This window comes from Ylistrum balloti, unplaced genomic scaffold, assembly GCF_031769215.1.
Source record: "Ylistrum balloti isolate Yb309-2 unplaced genomic scaffold, AGI_CSIRO_Ybal_v1 Utg370136, whole genome shotgun sequence".
Classification (NCBI taxonomy): Eukaryota; Metazoa; Mollusca; class Bivalvia; order Pectinida; family Pectinidae; genus Ylistrum; species Ylistrum balloti.
The window spans coordinates 897,402-917,545 of NW_026782145.1; the positions used below are offsets into that span (position 1 = coordinate 897,402).

The 20,144-nt window shown below is 37.4% G+C and overlaps 1 protein-coding gene across 1 annotated transcript in view; it reads right to left on the reverse strand.

Moving 5' to 3' along the window:
* LOC132550631 (A-kinase anchor protein 13-like) overlaps positions 1 to 20,144 on the reverse strand; it is a 170,851-nt gene that overhangs the window by 79,697 nt on the left and 71,010 nt on the right. Inside the window, exons 9-16 of the mRNA XM_060214723.1 lie at positions 17,875 to 18,214; positions 9,220 to 9,410; positions 8,723 to 8,832; positions 7,615 to 7,750; positions 7,397 to 7,427; positions 5,034 to 5,084; positions 3,630 to 3,749; positions 1,693 to 1,792 (exon numbers count right to left, since the gene is read on the reverse strand). Coding sequence (XP_060070706.1) covers positions 1,693 to 1,792; positions 3,630 to 3,749; positions 5,034 to 5,084; positions 7,397 to 7,427; positions 7,615 to 7,750; positions 8,723 to 8,832; positions 9,220 to 9,410; positions 17,875 to 18,214 — 1,079 coding nt within the window. The remainder of the gene's footprint in view (positions 1 to 1,692; positions 1,793 to 3,629; positions 3,750 to 5,033; positions 5,085 to 7,396; positions 7,428 to 7,614; positions 7,751 to 8,722; positions 8,833 to 9,219; positions 9,411 to 17,874; positions 18,215 to 20,144) is intronic.

A 20,144-nucleotide genomic window follows, 5' to 3' on the forward strand; every position in this document is an offset into this window, starting at 1 on the left:
TTTCACTTTAGAAATTCTAATTCATATCTAATTATTAATGTTACTTAGACAATGAAAGACATTTATTAATATCTGTATCCACAGTATATACTACAGCATCAAATTGATGACACTTTATTGTGAAATAATCAAGGGAGAAAACTCCGGTTATATTGTCTCATTGAATTAACTCAGCGGTCAAGAAAACTCATAATCTGGACAATTTTGGCCAGGAATGAAAGTGTCTGGATTATTGAAAACTGTATTGTCATTATTACTTATTCCCTAAGATGACGCTGACTAATACTGCCTAACATGAGACAAGTGCATCTAGAACAGGAAATGATATCTCAGTTAACATAGTTCACCTCGAAAAAATTAGTCATGTAAAAGGGTAACAATAACTTTCTCTTCATTAACTTTACTCTCTCACATTTAACTTGTCAACATAAAGTAATGATCATAGTACAAGTAAGCATTGTACTTGATATCAACTAATGTTTACAGGACATAAACATTTCATCTCTGAGGAAACTTGAATGACCGAATGTTTACAGGACATAAACATTTCATCTCTGAGGAAACTTGAATGACCCAATGTTTACAGGACATAAACATTTCATCTCTGAGGAAACTTAAATGACCCAATGTTTACAGGACATAAACATTTCATCTCTGAGGAAACTTGAATGACCCAATGTTTACAAGATATGAATATTTGACCTCTTAAGAACCTGAATGACCCAATGTTTACAAGATATGAACATTTAACCTCTTAAGAACCTGAATAACCCAATGTTTACAAGATATGAATATTTGACCTCTTAAGAACCTGAATGACACAATGTTTACAAGACATGAACATTTAACCTCTGTGGAAACCTGAATGACCCAATGTTTACATGAAAGATCAAAACACAGTTGTGAGTCTGGTAACCATGACAACATGTAGGTGTATAGTCAAGTAACTATGGCAATGGAGGATGGGAAGGGTGTGAAACAGCTGATCCAGTACATACTACTCTATAACACTTACCACAGCAGCTTGTTGATAGTAAAATTAATTACCATGAAAGCATCTATTCAGTTTGGATCATGAGAACCAGGTATTGTAACAGGTTAATAGCTATAGTCATAGGCATTTGGAAGCAAATCGTGTAGAATCTGAACTGAACGTGATGAGCACATATTGCCATGTCAAGTGTTGTATACCTGATGTAACAAAGGACATGTCTTACCTCGCCATATACAAGGTTCAATGTCCTCATTAACCAATCGAACTTCTGTATTCTACCTCCAATGAGCTAATTAGAACTCGCTATTTTATTACATACAACTATTTACCAGCCGTGCTGCTCTGCAGTCCTATTCCCAAGCAGAGCAATGTGGGTTTTCTCCAGATCTCTCTAAACTCACTCACACTTTTCTACCTTCCTAGAGAAAATAGGAGGTGTGTGATATACCAGGGGCAGCAATACAGAAACTGTATGGTTTGGTAGACGTAGTAGTACATCATGTAGAAACATGATGTTTTGAGGTTTTCACAGTGCTCAGTTGATGTGATTTTTAAAAGTTTTATGTGTAAACACATACATCAACGATCATGTTTAATTACCTTCGAAGCGACAAAAACATATAAAAGTGTTGCTGCATCCATACATATCCAGTTCCTCTTCAATGTATCTTACCATTGTCATATCATAAAGGACTTACCTTTTTTGTCCTGTAACTGTTTTGAAGACGAGAGAAGACACTAGGCTTTCGTTTCTTTTCTTCTTTCCTGGACTTGGATGAATCCTCTAGATTTGAAGAACTACACAAAAAAGTGAGCATTTTCATTCAAGTAATCACTATTGCTTGTCATCTAAAAGTGTGTGCCAAAACCTAACAAATACCGGTAGTGGCAGATCAAAAAAAAAGTACCCCGGTATACATATTTGTCAGTATTGCCAACTCACTTGATTTTACTGGATCGATCTGATATTTAGGCTTCAGTAAGTGACTCGGCCGTTTGACCCGTCAGGTTATCAAATAACTGGCATTTTTCATTCAAGATGACATGCTTCTGAATCCCTCTAGATTTACCCCTAATTGATCCTACTCATTCGAAAAATCAGTAGTCTCGCTCAACCAGACTCTTGTACATAAACACATGCCGTGATCAAGCACCTGATTGAGCGAGGAAAAGATATTATCTTGGAAAATTAAGACGTAATAAGGGGGACAGGGAGGATTTTCTTGCATAAAAAATTGGTAGTTTTCATAAAGATAATCTTATATAATTGTTAGTTCAATCTATTCTGAAGATGAAGATATTTTTCATCGTAAGCAATCGCTGCCAGATGCTGCTGAAGTTAGCAATGCGAAGAGATAAAATATGTTTAAGTTCAAGTAAAACTAATTTGAGAATCAGAATTTATCTAGTCTTTGGAAAACTTTATTGAATTAGACTAAAATATATAAAACTGTGCGTCAATATAAAGTTTATAAAATTGTTACTCCCCATGTTCTTGTGAGAAAATGGCAACGTCTTCCCTTGTAACAGAACATTTTAAACATTTGTCTACAAGAAGTATCCAGCATCATTTATCTTAAGTTTCAGAGCTTTTTGAAAAGATTTCTAATAATTAGAACAATATCTCAGATTTCTTTCTCTTCTTATAACACTGCTATTTCTTAAGAGAATGACACATGTAATACAAATTAAGGGATACTACTGGAACTAGACAATGACATATCTTTTTGTAAATCCTTGAATGATGAACCTTGTACAGTGTTACTAACAACCAAAGCTGAATTCATGAATTAGAGGTATAAAAAGATTTCATAAATATGTGATACACAAAACACTGTGTATAATTACTTGTATGAAGTGGGTCATTTATTTGTGTACAAAACTTACACTCCTGTTTCAGTAATAAACAAATAAGGAAAATGATGTGAAAAGGTCTGGACTTGGATGACAACTTTGCTGAATCTAAAGATCTTAATGATTAACAACAATTAGATTATAATCTAAGTTTTTTTTAACACACTTGTTTGTATTGTAAACAATTATATTAGTAAAAAGCATAAACATGTCATATTATATTTTAAAAAAACCAAGGAGAATAAAAAACAAATATATATAAACGTTTTGTGAATAACAACAGTGATATCAGTTAAATGGCAGTACTGGAATTCTATCAACAGCAGTAGAAAGTGTAAGTTATGGTAGATATATGGGGTAATTATGAGTATCTACACTGTCCCAGCTACCAGCACGCACAGACAGGAATTAAGTTATCAAGCAGAAGCAGTATACACTAATACAATATTATATAGAGTTTGTGTTAAGAACTCTGTGATAACACAGACATGGAAAACATCTCTAGACAACTTCATACAACAAACTTCTGAACAATACTGAAACAATTATTTTTTAGTAAAAACTGACACATATATAATAAGGTATTACTGTATAATGCAAACTGAGTTACTTCCCTTGCTACACTGCTTACTATACTTCTCCTATACAAGAAAGATAACTTGCTTCTGGAGACACATTTAATTTCACTGCAAACATCTGCTCCCACAACTCCCCATCTCTTAAACCACTTCATGCCCTCCCCACATCCATGCTCCACCTCACACACAAGTCCCCGACTTACTCAGCCAGAAAGTCAATGAGTGACACTTGAGACCGCCTCCGACTGTCACTCTGTCCAAGAAGGCGATTTGTATTCTCATCATCATCTTCCTCTATTTCATCTTGACGACGAAATTGTGCGCTAAAAGAATGATTCAAATATATCATACTTGGAAGAACAAGAGTGTCTGATGAGATTTTTCAAATCTATAGAGAAAAGGTGTTCTGTTGCTTCACCAAGTAAATAGTTCTCCACACATTTTTATTTAGTCTGTGGGAAAAGAAATAAAAACTGATTGTCCCCAAGAGCTTGAGATAACAGAGGCAGCAAAGGCACTAGCTATACCAAGTATTAGTAATATATGTCATGCTCCTTGTAAAACATTGATTACCGAATATGTAGTTGAGAAATATTTTATTTATCTTTAGCACTGATTTAACCTTTTTTTATAAAAACATATTCTATCTAGAAGTGGCTTAACTAAATAAGGATTTTGATTTTGAACACCAATATATGCAAAGATTGAAGTGTAAAAAATTTTCATACAGACTTTACAAGAGTAACAGCAGACCAGACAACAGAAAACAAAACCATCATGTCTAAAGCTTCAGAAATTGAACCGATTTGTAATTCATATTAATTTGTAGCAGAAGAATTATCCATATTTAAGAGGCAGTACATTTCCTTTTCTGAGGAAAAAGATTATAGACAATATAAAATACAGAAAAAAATAAGGACCTTAAACAAATATGTTATCGATTCTGACATTATCTTTTGATTTTTTTTTCTGTTCGATTTTCAGTAAGAAAAAATTTAATTTAGAAAATTCAAAAGAGGACAAGTGATATGTTCAAAGGTGATCTGAACAGATGAGTAGCATTACCACAACTTGGCATTCGTCCTAATATCATTTGGTGATGACAGTAAAATGCAAACATTTTGATGATTTAGATAGAGGTGTTTGGTTTGTGATCAGTGACAAGCATTTCAGGACAGGGATTCCATTACATATAATAGGGACAACACACATCATGCAAACAAACATGCATTAGTTAACATGCGATTCACACCAGAACATGTCCAAATCAAGCTTTAATAAGGTCACCTGCACATGCAACATGCAGCTGCTTACAAACTCTTTGGAGATACAGATTAAACTATGTAATTGTTCCAAAACAAATAATTTCAAAAGAATTTGTACTCCTTATAGAATTAAAAATAGCTATCAGTAATCTGTATCTGTACCCTAAGCAGCAACGACTATTATAGACAACAAATCTTATGGCATTGTTTTTAGTGGGAACTATCTCCCTTGAACCATCAGAATGGCATTCCTCCTTCAATGGAATTTAGTTAAACATTGCGATAAGATGAGTATTGTAAGTAAATACAAAAAACACATGCACACATCAAAACTCAACTCACTCATGTTCTTCAATGAGTTTTTGTATGAGGAGATAAGTTGGAACATCGTTTCTGAAAATAACCCCACAGTCAGACAAAAACCAACAAAATATCACAGACATTATTCAGGGAATCTGGGCGTCATTCGATAGCAACATTCTGTGTAAAACAACAACAAACTGTTACACAATGACCGCAATAAAAACAAAAGGTGTGTACCGATTAAACTTTCGCAATTCTTTTCTTTATTGGAGGGTCAGAGGTAGATATGGAAAAAGAAAAGACAAAAAATAAAAAATTCTAGTAAAAATAAAACCAGATACCTCATGCAAAACTGATTGTGTTTTCATTATTCCATAAATGATATTGTATCTAAGTAATGTTGTACTGATGACAATAGTCACATATAAGGAACAGAAAAAGAAATCTACAGACAATGCTCTCATCCTAGACCGTTTTTTAAAACCTCCAACTGCTCAAGGCAAAATAAAATACATTTACATATATATATACATATATACCTACAGCCTGACTATACTGTGTTTAAAACATACCGATAAAGCTTTGCTCTTCTGTGCATTAAAATGAAAACATACAAGTTTATATCGGATCACCGAAAAATGCATATACATCAAAGAAAACTGTAGAGTGAATATACAGAACAACTGAATTTAAAAGATTTCAGATGTCAATATCCCTCATCTGTTTCTTTTGTAAACTAATCTAAAGAATGTTGTAGCATTTCTGCCAATGCGACAACAAACTTTTTATTGACATAAAACAAATAATTTCAGATTTTGGGTTTCCACATTCAGGTAATTTTTAAACCACGTAAGGTAAAAAGTGCTGTAACATGTATCTCTAGAGTATTTTTTTTTTTAAAGTTTATCCTCTAGTCCCTTTGAATTCTTACCCTCTGTCTTTCAAGGTGGAAGAAAGGAGGATAAATGGAAAGGAGATCACATCCTATGATGAATGCCTTAAAAATTTCTGTGTGAAATCAAATCAAATCTAATTCCTCTGCATTTAGGACTAAGCTTCTAAACATATGAAATGCTTGGTTTTCTTTAATTTCGGGAACAATGGTTTCGAAATTCTTTCTAATGCATAACAATGATACTAATGAATCTGAATTGTAAATGCAATTGAAATAAGATCTGACATTCAAAAGCATGTCAGATGACAGATGCTGAGCTACAAGTAAGGTCCTGTCGTCCTTTGGGCCGAAGAAAATAAATATTTAAAACAGAAAAATGAAGGAGTAACACAGTTCATGCCAATCTGAAAACCGTAACTAAATGGTATCCTGATGATAACATGTGTCCTGAATTAAAAATACCAAGGTGCCCTGCCCTCAAACAACAGATGTCCTTTCCTCAAAATAACTGGTGTCCTGTCCTCAAAGTAAGAGACGCCTAAATATCCTCAAATATCAAGTGCCTTGCAATCAAAATAAGAAGTGCTCTTCCTTCAAAATAACAGAAGCCCTGATCTCAAAATAATTGGTCTACTGTCCTCAACCCAACAGGGGTTCAGCTTTTAAAATAACAGAAGGTATAGGCCTGCCTTAAAAAGAACAGATGCTGTGCCCTCAAAATGCTCAAACGATACCAAATATACTTATAACATTAATATCAATTATCTCTATTTTTCTAATATTCTGATTTACCCCAGGAATGTACATAGAAGTAAGGAAGTTCTGTCCCCATCAGAAACTTCAGTAACTATACCATCAGAATAATCCAGTCTTGAACCCCACTCACCAAAGAAACAGAATGGTAGGTGTTTAATGCTCAGTTGAGTGAGGATCTAGCGGGACAAAACATAGAATACTTTATTATCAATTTTCAAGAATATTTCCTCCAGAATGACAGGGCCTTAACACCAGTCACCGTAGTAACAGAATGATAGAGGTTGTTACACCAGTCTCCATAGTAACAGAATGATAGAGCCTAAACACCAGTCCCCATAGTAACAGAATGATAGAGCTTGTTACACCAGTCTCCATAGTAACAGAATAATACAGCCTAAACACCAGTCTCCATATGGACAGAATGAAAGGTGTTTAATACTATTGACAGGTTTAGCGAGAGTCTACAGGGATGTAAAATGGAATATTTCGTTATCAATCTCCAAGAATATTTTCCAGTAAAACTAAATGAATGTGAAATATTAAGCTACACTGGAATACCATAAACATGGTTAAAATTTCTGTATAGATCTTATCATATCTGATGAGTTTCAATGTCTTCAAAATCTCCCATTTTTACAAAAGTTAGATTGCAAAACAGATAAAAAAAAATGGGCAACAATAGTGAAAATGATATAACTTACTGGAACAAAGTGAAAAAAGGAAGATGAGAGCGTGAGAAAAGATCACTTACTGTTTAGGGTCTTTGTGTACTTTTCTTTCACCTGTAAAGAGAAACAAGATTCATTATAGATGTATTCTTTTAATGTTTTACTGGAAGTAAGTAAGATATTCATCATAAATTTTTTTTTGAAGTTTTCAGAAGAGTACATTCTTAAAATGGGCTAAACCACTATCTTACAGCCATATGTACAAAAACATGGGCAGACAACTCAGTGATGTTGTACAGACCTGGTGAAACAGCTGCAGGTATAGAGGGGGTGGACAAGGATTTGGTAATATTGGAATGTGGAACTGTCAGAATTCTGGAATCTTCATCTGCTGATTCACCGCTCTGTCCTCCTAATTCCTGCTGTAGTTGGTGAGACTACAAATCAAACATAATGAGCTAAGAACTAGTTCTGTAAGTGAAAGGATTCCATTAAAATTCTACTGATACTCTCATACAAAAATAGATGTTAAAAAACAAAAATAGGTAGAAAAGTTTGACAAAAGTTGAACAAATTTTCTATTTAAAGTTTTGCTAAATTTCACCATTCTAGCGCAGTGTCAGAGGGTATGTTATAAATCTTACTACAAAACTGATAGATTCTTTTCTTCTGACATAAAAATTTGAATTCTGTGAATATGGTCAAGGTAATTTCATTTTTGCAACTTTGTCAGGCTTACTTCAAGGAACCTTGCAGCTAAATACAAGCATTCTACACTTATTTGTTAATCAGAGTAAGTTTTTTAAAACAATGCTGACCCCTGTGACCTTGATTACTGAACAAGGCTATTTCTTTTCAATAAACTTTGCTGGACTTAATTCCTGGAACCTATCACTCAAATATCAGGATTCTATGCCTTTAAGTCAATCAAAAGAAGTCTTTTGAAGGTTTGAAAATTTTTTACCCTTGTGACCTTCAATCTGACCAATCCTAAGTGATAAAAATCCTTAATTTTCAAATTCAAGCAAGCTGCCAGTCTGCCCATTTGCATTCCTGATCAATTCCATAATCAAAAGGCCAAAACAAGTCATCTATGGGAAGCTATAGACGAAATTTGTGAATGATCCATCCAGTACTTCTCAAGAAATGGTGATAACAACCATTCATTGGCAAAATCCAAGATGGCCTCCTGTTGGCCATGTTGCCCTTAAATTCAGTTCCAAAATGGGACAATGCACAACCAGGGACAAAGGGAAACCTACATATGAAATTTGAAAATGATCCATCTTGTACTTCTCAAGAAAGACTAAGGACAATGGCCTTTGCACAAAGGTTAATTTCAACAGCCCACGATGGTGGGTTTAAAATATATATCCTGTCATATTTCATTTCAAACATTATGCTGGTACCTTTCTGTCTCTGGGTGAGATGAGTTCCTTTTTCAGGCCGTACAAGGTTCTCACTAAAGTTTCACCTGGATCTGGTGAGGTATATATACTGGCATCAGGCATGTCCTGGTCTGAAATCATATTCACATCAAAATAATTGCACCTAAGTCATTGAAGTGAAGAAAAAATGGCAAACACTACATTTTCTTGGTCAGGTAATAGTCCTAAACACTAGCAAAAAACAAGCAGTACTGTCCTGCAATGTAAGATTGCCTTGTGTACTTGTAGCTGAAGACTAGCAGGGCTGCCCTGCAGTATAAGGCTGTGCTATGTAATTCTAGCTGAAGACAAGCAGGGCTGCCCTGTAGTATTAGGCTGTGTTGTGTAATTCTACCTGAAGACTAACATGGCTGCCCTGTAGTATAAGGCTGTGTTGTTGTAATTCTAATTGAAGTTTAGCAGGGCTGCCCTGTAGTATGGTGTTGTCCTGCCTTTATACTGTTTGCTTAGATACCTACTATTAGGACTTGAACAAGGTGATTCCCCCGGCGAAATGTTTAGTGCGTCCATGTGTGAGGGGCTGTTTCCAGGGTGCTCTAGCCCTGCCTCCTGACCTCCCTGGGACACGTGTGTGGTGGGTGGCTCTTTAGCATCCACAAAATCATCATCTTCTGTGTCTTCATCACCATCCAGACTGTTCAGGCTCATACTGTAGGAAACATAGGGATGATTAGACATGTGAAACACAGTGTTTTACTCTGGTCATATACCTGAATCATGACCGCTAATAGTGTACAATTGAGGAAAACGCCAATCGTGTATAAGGTTTCCATCAGGAAAGACAATATTATATAAGGACATCTTTCTGTATGCTCTGTAAGAACAACTCTTTATAACCCAGACATATTTCCATAATAGGACAAATGTCTTCAATTTAAGGACAAATTTCTTCAATTTAAGGACAAATTTCTTCAATTTAAGGACAAATTTCTTCAATTTAAGGACAAATTTCTATATGAGAGCCCTCTTAAGCATATGATTTGAATTCCATGTGTTAGAAACAGTGAAAATAACATTGTGAGATGAAATCACTAGAGTAATCAGCTTACACTAATGAAGGAGTTGTAATCAGATTGTGCTTGTCACAAATTCAACATCAGAACAGATAATTACAGGTAAATAAGGCCACACTAATCAGAAATTTCACACCAAGTTTACCCATGTTTTATACCTCACCTGGTATAGTGTACAGGCCAGCTTTGGTAAAGAGTCTAACATCTATTGGACCTGTCACTACTCAGTGTAGCCTTACAGAATATCTACACACTGTAGAGTCTTATATCTATTGGACTTGTCACTGTACTTGGTGTAGCCTTACAGAATATCTACACACTGTAGAGTCTTATATCTATTGGACTTGTCACTACTCAGTGTAGCCTTACAGAATATCTACACACTGTAGAGTCTTATATCTATTGGACCTGTCACTGTACTTGGTGTAGCCTTACAGAATATCTACACACTGTAGAGTCTTATATCTATTGGACCTGTCACTGTACTTGGTGTAGCCTTACAGAATATCTACACACTGTAGAGTCTTATATCTATTGGACCTGTCACTACTCAGTGTAGCCTTACAGAATATCTACACACTGTAGAGTCTTATATCTATTGGACCTGTCACTACTCAGTGTAGCCTTACAGAATATGTACACACTGTAGAGTCTTGTATCTATTGGACCTGTCACTACTCAGTGTAGCCTTACAGAATATGTACACACTGTAGAGTCTTGTATATAGTGGACCTGTCACTGTACTTGGTGTAGCCTTACAGAATATCTACACACTGTAGAGTCTTGTATATAGTGGACCTGTCACTGTACTTGGTGTAGCCTTACAGAATATCTACACACTGTAGAGTCTTGTATCTATTGGACCTGTCACTGTACTTGGTGTAGCCTTACAGAATATCTACACACTGTAGAGTCTTATATCTATTGGACCTGTCACTACTCAGTGTAGCCTTACAGAATATCTACACACTGTAGAGTCTTGTATCTATTGGACCTGTCACTACTCAGTGTAGCCTTACAGAATATGTACACACTGTAGAGTCTTGTATATAGTTGACCTGTCACTGTACTTGGTGTAGCCTTACAGAATATCTACACACTGTAGAGTCTTGTATATAGTGGACCTGTCACTGTACTTGGTGTAGCCTTACAGAATATCTACACACTGCAGAGTCTTGTATATAGTGGACCTGTCACTGTACTTGGTGTAGCCTTACAGAATATGTACACACTGTAGAGTCTTATATCTATTGGACCTGTCACTACTCAGTGTAGCCTTACAGAATATCTACACACTGTAGAGTCTAACATCTATTGGACCTGTCACTACTCAGTGTAGCCTTACAGAATATCTACACACTGTAGAGTCTTGTATATAGTGGACCTGTCACTGTACTTGGTGTAGCCTTACAGAATATCTACACACTGTAGAGTCTTGTATCTATTGGACCTGTCACTACTCAGTGTAGCCTTACAGAATATGTACACACTGTAGAGTCTTGTATATAGTGGACCTGTCACTGTACTTGGTGTAGCCTTACAGAATATCTACACACTGTATCTTGTATATAGTGGACACTGTACTTGGTGTAGCCTTACAGAATATCTACACACTGTAGAGTCTTGTATCTATTGGACCTGTCACTGTACTTGGTGTAGCCTTACAGAATATCTACACACTGTAGAGTCTTATATCTATTGGACCTGTCACTACTCAGTGTAGCCTTACAGAATATCTACACACTGTAGAGTCTTGTATCTATTGGACCTGTCACTACTCAGTGTAGCCTTACAGAATATGTACACACTGTAGAGTCTTATATCTATTGGACCTGTCACTGTACTTGGTGTAGCCTTACAGAATAGGTACACACTGTAGAGTCTTGTATATAGTGGACCTGTCACTGTACTTGGTGTAGCCTTACAGAATATCTACACACTGTAGAGTCTTGTATATAGTGGACCTGTCACTGTACTTGGTGTAGCCTTACAGAATATCTACACACTGTAGACACTGTCACTGTGCTTGGCGTAGCCTTACAGAATATGTACACACTGAAGAAAGTCTTATATCTATTGGACCTGTCACTGTACTTGGTGTAGCCTTACAGAATATGTACACACTGAAGAAAGTCTTATATCTATTGGACCTGTCACTGTACTTGGTGTAGCCTTACAGAATATCTACACACTGTAGAGTCTTGTATATATTGGACCTGTCACTGTACTTGGCGTAGCCTTACAGAATATGTACACACTGAAGAAAGTCTTATATCTATTGGACCTGTCACTGTACTTGGTGTAGCCTTACAGAATATGTACACACTGTAGAGTCTTATATCTATTGGACCTGTCACTGTACTTGGTGTAGCCTTACAGAATATCTACACACTGTAGAGTCTTATATCTATTGGACCTGTCACTGTACTTGGTGTAGCCTTACAGAATATCTACACACTGTAGAGTCTTATATCTATTGGACCTGTCACTACTCAGTGTAGCCTTACAGAATATCTACACACTGTAGAGTCTTATATCTATTGGACCTGTCACTGTACTTGGTGTAGCCTTACAGAATATGTACACACTGTAGAGTCTTATATCTATTGGACCTGTCACTGTACTTGGTGTAGCCTTACAGAATATCTACACACTGTAGAGTCTTATATCTATTGGACCTGTCACTGTACTTGGTGTAGCCTTACAGAATATGTACACACTGTAGAGTCTTATATCTATTGGACCTGTCACTACTCAGTGTAGCCTTACAGAATATCTACACACTGTAGAGTCTTGTATCTATTGGACCTGTCACTACTCAGTGTAGCCTTACAGAATAGGTACACACTGTAGAGTCTTGTATATAGTGGACCTGTCACTGTACTTGGTGTAGCCTTACAGAATATCTACACACTGTAGAGTCTTGTATATAGTGGACCTGTCACTGTACTTGGTGTAGCCTTACAGAATATCTACACACTGTAGAGTCTTGTATATAGTGGACCTGTCACTGTGCTTGGCGTAGCCTTACAGAATATGTACACACTGAAGAAAGTCTTATATCTATTGGACCTGTCACTGTACTTGGTGTAGCCTTACAGAATATGTACACACTGAAGAAAGTCTTATATCTATTGGACCTGTCACTGTACTTGGTGTAGCCTTACAGAATATCTACACACTGTAGAGTCTTGTATATATTGGACCTGTCACTGTACTTGGCGTAGCCTTACAGAATATGTACAAACTGAAGAAAGTCTTATATCTATTGGACCTGTCACTGTACTTGGTGTAGCCTTACAGAATATGTACACACTGTAGAGTCTTATATCTATTGGACCTGTCACTGTACTTGGTGTAGCCTTACAGAATATCTACACACTGTAGAGTCTTATATCTATTGGACCTGTCACTGTACTTGGTGTAGCCTTACAGAATATCTACACACTGTAGAGTCTTATATCTATTGGACCTGTCACTACTCAGTGTAGCCTTACAGAATATGTACACACTGTAGGTGTAGCCTTACAGAATATGTACACACTGTAGAGTCTTATATCTATTGGACCTGTCACTGTACTTGGTGTAGCCTTACAGAATATCTACACACTGTAGAGTCTTATATCTATTGGACCTGTCACTGTACTTGGTGTAGCCTTACAGAATATGTACACACTATAGAGTCTTATATCTATTGGACCTGTCACTGTACTTGGTGTAGCCTTACAGAATATCTACACACTGTAGAGTCTTATATCTATTGGACCTGTCACTACTCAGTGTAGCCTTACAGAATATCTACACACTGTAGAGTCTTATATCTATTGGACCTGTCACTGTACTTGGTGTAGCCTTACAGAATATGTACACACTGTAGAGTCTTATATCTATTGGACCTGTCACTGTACTTGGTGTAGCCTTACAGAATATCTACACACTGTCTTATACACCTGTCACACAGTGTAGCCTTACAGAATATCTACTCACTGTAGAGTCTTGTATATATTGGACCTGTCACTGTGCTTGGTGTAGCCTTACAGAATATCTACACACTGAAGAAAGTCTTATATCTATTGGACCTGTCACTGTACTTGGTGTAGCCTTACAGAATATGTACACACTGAAGAAAGTCTTATATCTATTGGACCTGTCACTGTACTTGGTGTAGCCTTACAGAATATCTACACACTGTAGAGTCTTGTAAATATTGGACCTGTCACTGTACTTGGCGTAGCCTTACAGAATATGTACACACTGAAGAAAGTCTTATATCTATTGGACCTGTCACTGTACTTGGTGTAGCCTTACAGAATATCTACACACTGTAGAGTCTTATATCTATTGGACCTGTCACTGTACTTGGTGTAGCCTTACAGAATATCTACACACTGTAGAGTCTTATATCTATTGGACCTGTCACTGTACTTGGTGTAGCCTTACAGAATATCTACACACTGTAGAGTCTTATATCTATTGGACCTGTCACTACTCAGTGTAGCCTTACAGAATATCTACACACTGTAGAGTCTTATATCTATTGGACCTGTCACTGTACTTGGTGTAGCCTTACAGAATATGTACACACTGTAGAGTCTTATATCTATTGGACCTGTCACTGTACTTGGTGTAGCCTTACAGAATATCTACACACTGTAGAGTCTTATATCTATTGGACCTGTCACTGTACTTGGTGTAGCCTTACAGAATATCTACACACTGTAGAGTCTTATATCTATTGGACCTGTCACTGTACTTGGTGTAGCCTTACAGAATATCTACACACTGTAGAGTCTTATATCTATTGGACCTGTCACTGTACTTGGTGTAGCCTTACAGAATATCTACACACTGTAGAGTCTTATATCTATTGGACCTGTCACTGTACTTGGTGTAGCCTTACAGAATATGTACACACTGTAGAGTCTTATATCTATTGGACCTGTCACTGTACTTGGTGTAGCCTTACAGAATATCTACACACTGTAGAGTCTTATATCTATTGGACCTGTCACTGTACTTGGTGTAGCCTTACAGAATATCTACACACTGTAGAGTCTTATATCTATTGGACCTGTCACTACTCAGTGTAGCCTTACAGAATATCTACACACTGTAGAGTCTTATATCTATTGGACCTGTCACTGTACTTGGTGTAGCCTTACAGAATATGTACACACTGTAGAGTCTTATATCTATTGGACCTGTCACTACTCAGTGTAGCCTTACAGAATATCTACACACTGTAGAGTCTTATATCTATTGGACCTGTCACTGTACTTGGTGTAGCCTTACAGAATATCTACACACTGTAGAGTCTTATATCTATTGGACCTGTCACTACTCAGTGTAGCCTTACAGAATATCTACACACTGTAGAGTCTTGTATATAGTGGACCTGTCACTGTACTTGGTGTAGCCTTACAGAATATCTACACACTGTAGAGAGTCTTATATCTATTGGACCTGTCACTACTCAGTGTAGCCTTACAGAATATGTACACACTGTAGAGTCTTGTATATAGTGGACCTGTCACTGTACTTGGTGTAGCCTTACAGAATATCTACACACTGTAGAGAGTCTTATATCTATTGGACCTGTCACTACTCAGTGTAGCCTTACAGAATATGTACACACTGTAGAGTCTTATATCTATTGGACCTGTCACTGTACTTGGTGTAGCCTTACAGAATATCTACACACTGTAGAGTCTTATATCTATTGGACCTGTCACTGTACTTGGCGTAGCCTTACAGAATATGTACACACTGAAGAAAGTCTTATATCTATCGGACCTGTCACTGTACTTGGTGTAGCCTTACAGAATATGTACACACTGTAGAGTCTTATATCTATTGGACCTGTCACTGTACTTGGTGTAGCCTTACAGAATATGTACACACTGAAGAAAGTCTTATATCTATCGGACCTGTCACTGTACTTGGTGTAGCCTTAAGTTTTTCTATATTGAACACCCACTTTTACTTTAAAGAGGTCGATATTAAATTCAGGTAAATTCATTTGCAAATCCTTTTTTCTTGACTAAGTTACAACTACAACCTCTGATCAAACATTTCCCCTTACTGCCCTTTGAAGGGCAAAAAATCTGAGCTACACCAATAGATGTGTTTGATCAAATGTGGTTAAATTTCCCTTATCCGAGTAGAAGATTTGGAGGGACCAGATGAGCTTACATACCTCAGGGGCCAGCCATAAAATCTCCTTAATTAAGGGATATGTATTACTGTAAACAAATGTTTAAAAAAAAAATGGTTAATCGTACAAACCAGTAAAACCCAATATCATCTCATCAAGAGTGTAAGACGTTAGCATCTGTACTGCCAAAGTACATCCTGAATGTGATGAACATGAGGACCGTGTTTTATTACACAGAATTGACTGCTGGCTACAATGTAGGGCCACTTAAACATTGCTGCCAAGAGCTTATCATCAGATACTGGGAAGCATCTACAACAGCCACCCACAATGAGCGATGACATCTGAGCTCCCTGTCTCACACTGGAAGGTTACATCAGAGCTCTCTTGTCACATTTCAAACTAATTTGCCACATATGGACTTCCATGTCAAATTTCACGTTGAAAAGTGACATTTGAGCTCCCCTGTCACATCTTTAAATGGTTGATTTGTGTCATCTAGACTCTCCGGTCTTATCTCAAAATGATCTGTGACATCTGGGATCCTCTGCCTCATTTTAGAATGATTGGTGACAACTGGGCTTCCCTGTCATATCTCACATTTTATGGTGACATTTTGGCTTCCCTTGTCACACCTCAGACAGTTTGGTGACCTCTGGACACCGCGTCACATCTCCAACTGATCGGTGACATTAGGGCTCCACTGTCACACAATATGTTTTGGTGATATCTGGGCTTCCCTGTCATATCTCAGACGGGTGACATCTGGGCTTCCGTCACATCTCAGACTAGTGACATCTGGGCTTCCCTGTCACATCTCAGACTGGTGACATCTGGGCTTCCCTGTCACATCTCAGACTGGTGACATCTGGGCTTCCCTGTCACATCTCAGACTGGTGACATCTGGGCTTCCTTGTCACATCTCAGACTGGTGACATCTGGGCTTCTGTCACATCTCAGACTGGTGACATCTGGGCTTCCCTGTCACATCTCAGGACTGGTGACATTTGAGCTCCCTTTTCACTTCATGAAACTTTTGAGTCTTTCTTTCCAGTGGTGAAAGTTTAAATGGCTAAAATGTACTTTTTCAACAAGTTATTACATTCTGGGTAAGAACAGCCAGCCTAACTTAGAATGGTACCTTTTGGTTCTGTAAAGTGAGTTAGTTTACACAATGATGAGCACTGGAGACAGAAATAGCCACAGAGAAAAACTTTGATGGGAACTGGACTTTAGTTGAAGATTTTACTAAAATGTTACATATATGTAACCTGTAAATACCAACAACTTCTGATAAATAGTTACTTTTGAACACTAAAGGCTTTACAAATGGTACCATACACATCTTATGATTTTGAATGTCAAGGTTCCGACTACAACACTGACACAGTTATACGAACTAAGTAACCAATTTTGACATACGTTGGAGCAGATGGAGGTAGCCATGCAGTGATCCCTGGCCGGAATTCTGACCATGGCTAGAATGTGAAAGGTCGTTTATTATACCTGGCAACCGTTCAAACAGGCCATCAAATGGATTGTCATTAAAGTCTATCTAGTTAGAAATGTTCTGTTAGTAGGTTGGCGAGATCTGTCACTTCCTCTATCACTCATTACCATAAAAATATAAGGCTATAAGGGTGATGTTGGCATAGCGATAAACCACAATTACCTGCCTGGTAACCTCCTTCTTTCTGTTAACCCAGAGAGGCTGGAGTTCAATAGGTAATATTATCCAAAGATAATATATCCACTACCTAACACCTGTGTGGGTTGTAGATAAAAAATCTTATCTTATGTAATAAGCTTATATTACTTTTAAATATCATCATTTAGGATCACATCCATCACTGTATATTTCTCTAACTCCTTTGTTTATTCTGACTGTTTGACCTTTACAGGTTGGTGACCCTATGACCTTCCCCATTAATAACCTACTTCCTCACCTCTTTGCACTGAGTGACCCTTCATGTATGGCATGGCGAACCTGGAGTTTCTGGCCCTCCAAAAAGTTGCCACCCCAACTTCTTCTTCGAACTCCAGGAGTGTTGCCGCCGTAAAAATCCCGCAAAAAGCGGTTCAAGCTGGCATCAAGTGTAAAATCACTGGAGTGATCGACAGTGATGCCGTTTATACAGATCTGGACGCTTGTGTCCTGGGAGGGTTCTGTGATGTAGGGGCTATCTGTGGTCTCCTCACTATCGGAGGGTGACTCCTGGGCCAACTGTGGGGACGCGCCTGCATGCTCCTCATCTTTTGACAAGTTAAGCATAGAATTGTGGTGATCTGAAATAAGAAATGTGAACAGACTTATAAGATGTATAACACTTTAATTATCATTTGGGACAACACTGCTGTTCAGGGAGAGTTTATGCAACTTTCTAGCTAGTAATAATTGGGACTACATTACTATCTGCTCTCATTTACACTTCTTTTAGCTTCAGATTTGAGTTAACATAAAAACCGAAAAGCAGAAATTTAACTTAACCATGATAATAACCCAATACAAGTCAATTCTTAACTCTGTGTTTCCTGATAGAAGTAAAAATGCCTTACTCTGTGCTTCCTGATAGAAGTAAAAGTGCCTAACTCTGTGCTTCCTAGAGTAAAAGTGAAGTAAGAGTGACTAACTCTGTGTTTCCTGATAGAAGTAAAAGTGCCTAACTCTGTGCTTCCTGATAGAAGTAAGAGTGCCTAACTCTGTGCTTCCTGATAGAAGTAAAAGTGCCTAACTCTGTGTTTCCTGATAGAAGTAAAAGTGCCTAACTCTGTGTTTCCTGATAGAAGTAAAAGTGCCTAACTCTGTGTTTCCTGATAGAAGTAAAAGTGCCTAACTCTGTGTTTCCTGATAGAAGTAAAAGTGCCTAACTCTGTGCTTCCTGATAGAAGTAAAAGTGCCTAACTCTGTGCTTCCTGATAGAAGTAAAAGTGCCTAACTCTGTGCTTCCTGATAGAAGTAAAAGTGCCTAACTCTGTGCTTCCTGATAGAAGTAAAAGTGCCTAACTCTGTGTTTCCTGATAGAAGTAGAAATAAAAGTGCCTAACTCTGTGTTTCCTGATAGAAATAAAAGTGCCTAACTGTGTGCTTCCTGATAGAAGTAAAAGTGCCTAACTCTGTGTTTCCTGATAGAAGTAAAAGTGCCTAACTCTGTGTTTCCTGATAGAAGTAAAAGTGCCTAACTCTGTGCTTCCTGATAGAAGTAAAAGTGCCTAACTCTGTGTTTCCTGATAGAAGTAAAAGTGCCTAACTCTGTGTTTCCTGATAGAAGTAAGAGTGCCTAACTCTGTGTTTCCTGATAGAAGTAAAAGTGCCTAACTCTGTGTTTCCTGATAGAAGTAAAAGTGCCTAACTCTGTGTTTCCTGATAGAAGTAAAAATGACTAACTCTGAGTGTCCTGATAGAAGTAAAAGTGCCTAACTCTGTGCTTCCTGATAGAAGTAAAAATGCCTAACTCTGTGTTTCCTGATAGAAGTAAAAGTGCCTAACTCTGTGTTTCCTGATAGAAGTAAAAGTGCCTAACTCTGTGTTTCCTGATAGAAGTAAAAGTGCCTAACTCTGTGTTTCCTGATAGAAGTAAGTGTGCCTAACTCTGTGTTTCCTGATAGAAGTAAGAGTGCCTAACTCTGTGTTTCCTGATAGAAGTAAGAGTGCCTAACTCTGTGCTTCCTGATAGAAGTAAAAGTGCCTAACTCTGTGTTTCCTGATAGAAGTAAGAGTGCCTAACTCTGTGTTTCCTGATAGAAGTAAAAGTGCCTAACTCTGTGTTTCCTGATAGAAGTAAAAGTGCCTAACTCTGTGTTTCCTTATAGAAGTTACAGTGCCTAACTCTGTGTTTCCTGATAGAAGTAAAAGTGCCTAACTCTGTGTTTCCTGATAGAAGTAAAAGTGCCTAACTCTGTGTTTCCTGATAGAAGTAAAAGTGCCTAACTCTGTGTTTCCTGATAGAAGTAAGAGTGACTAACTCTGTGTTTCCTTATAGAAGTTACAGTGCCTAACTCTGTGTTTCCTGATAGAAGTAAAAGTGCCTAACTCTGTGTTTCCTGATAGAAGTAAAAGTGCCTAACTCTGTGTTTCCTGATAGAAGTAAAAGTGCCTAACTCTGTGTTTCCTGATAGAAGTAAAAGTGCCTAACTCTGTGTTTCCTGATAGAAGTAAGAGTGCCTAACTCTGTGTTTCCTGATAGAAGTAAGAGTGCCTAACTCTGTGTTTCCTGAT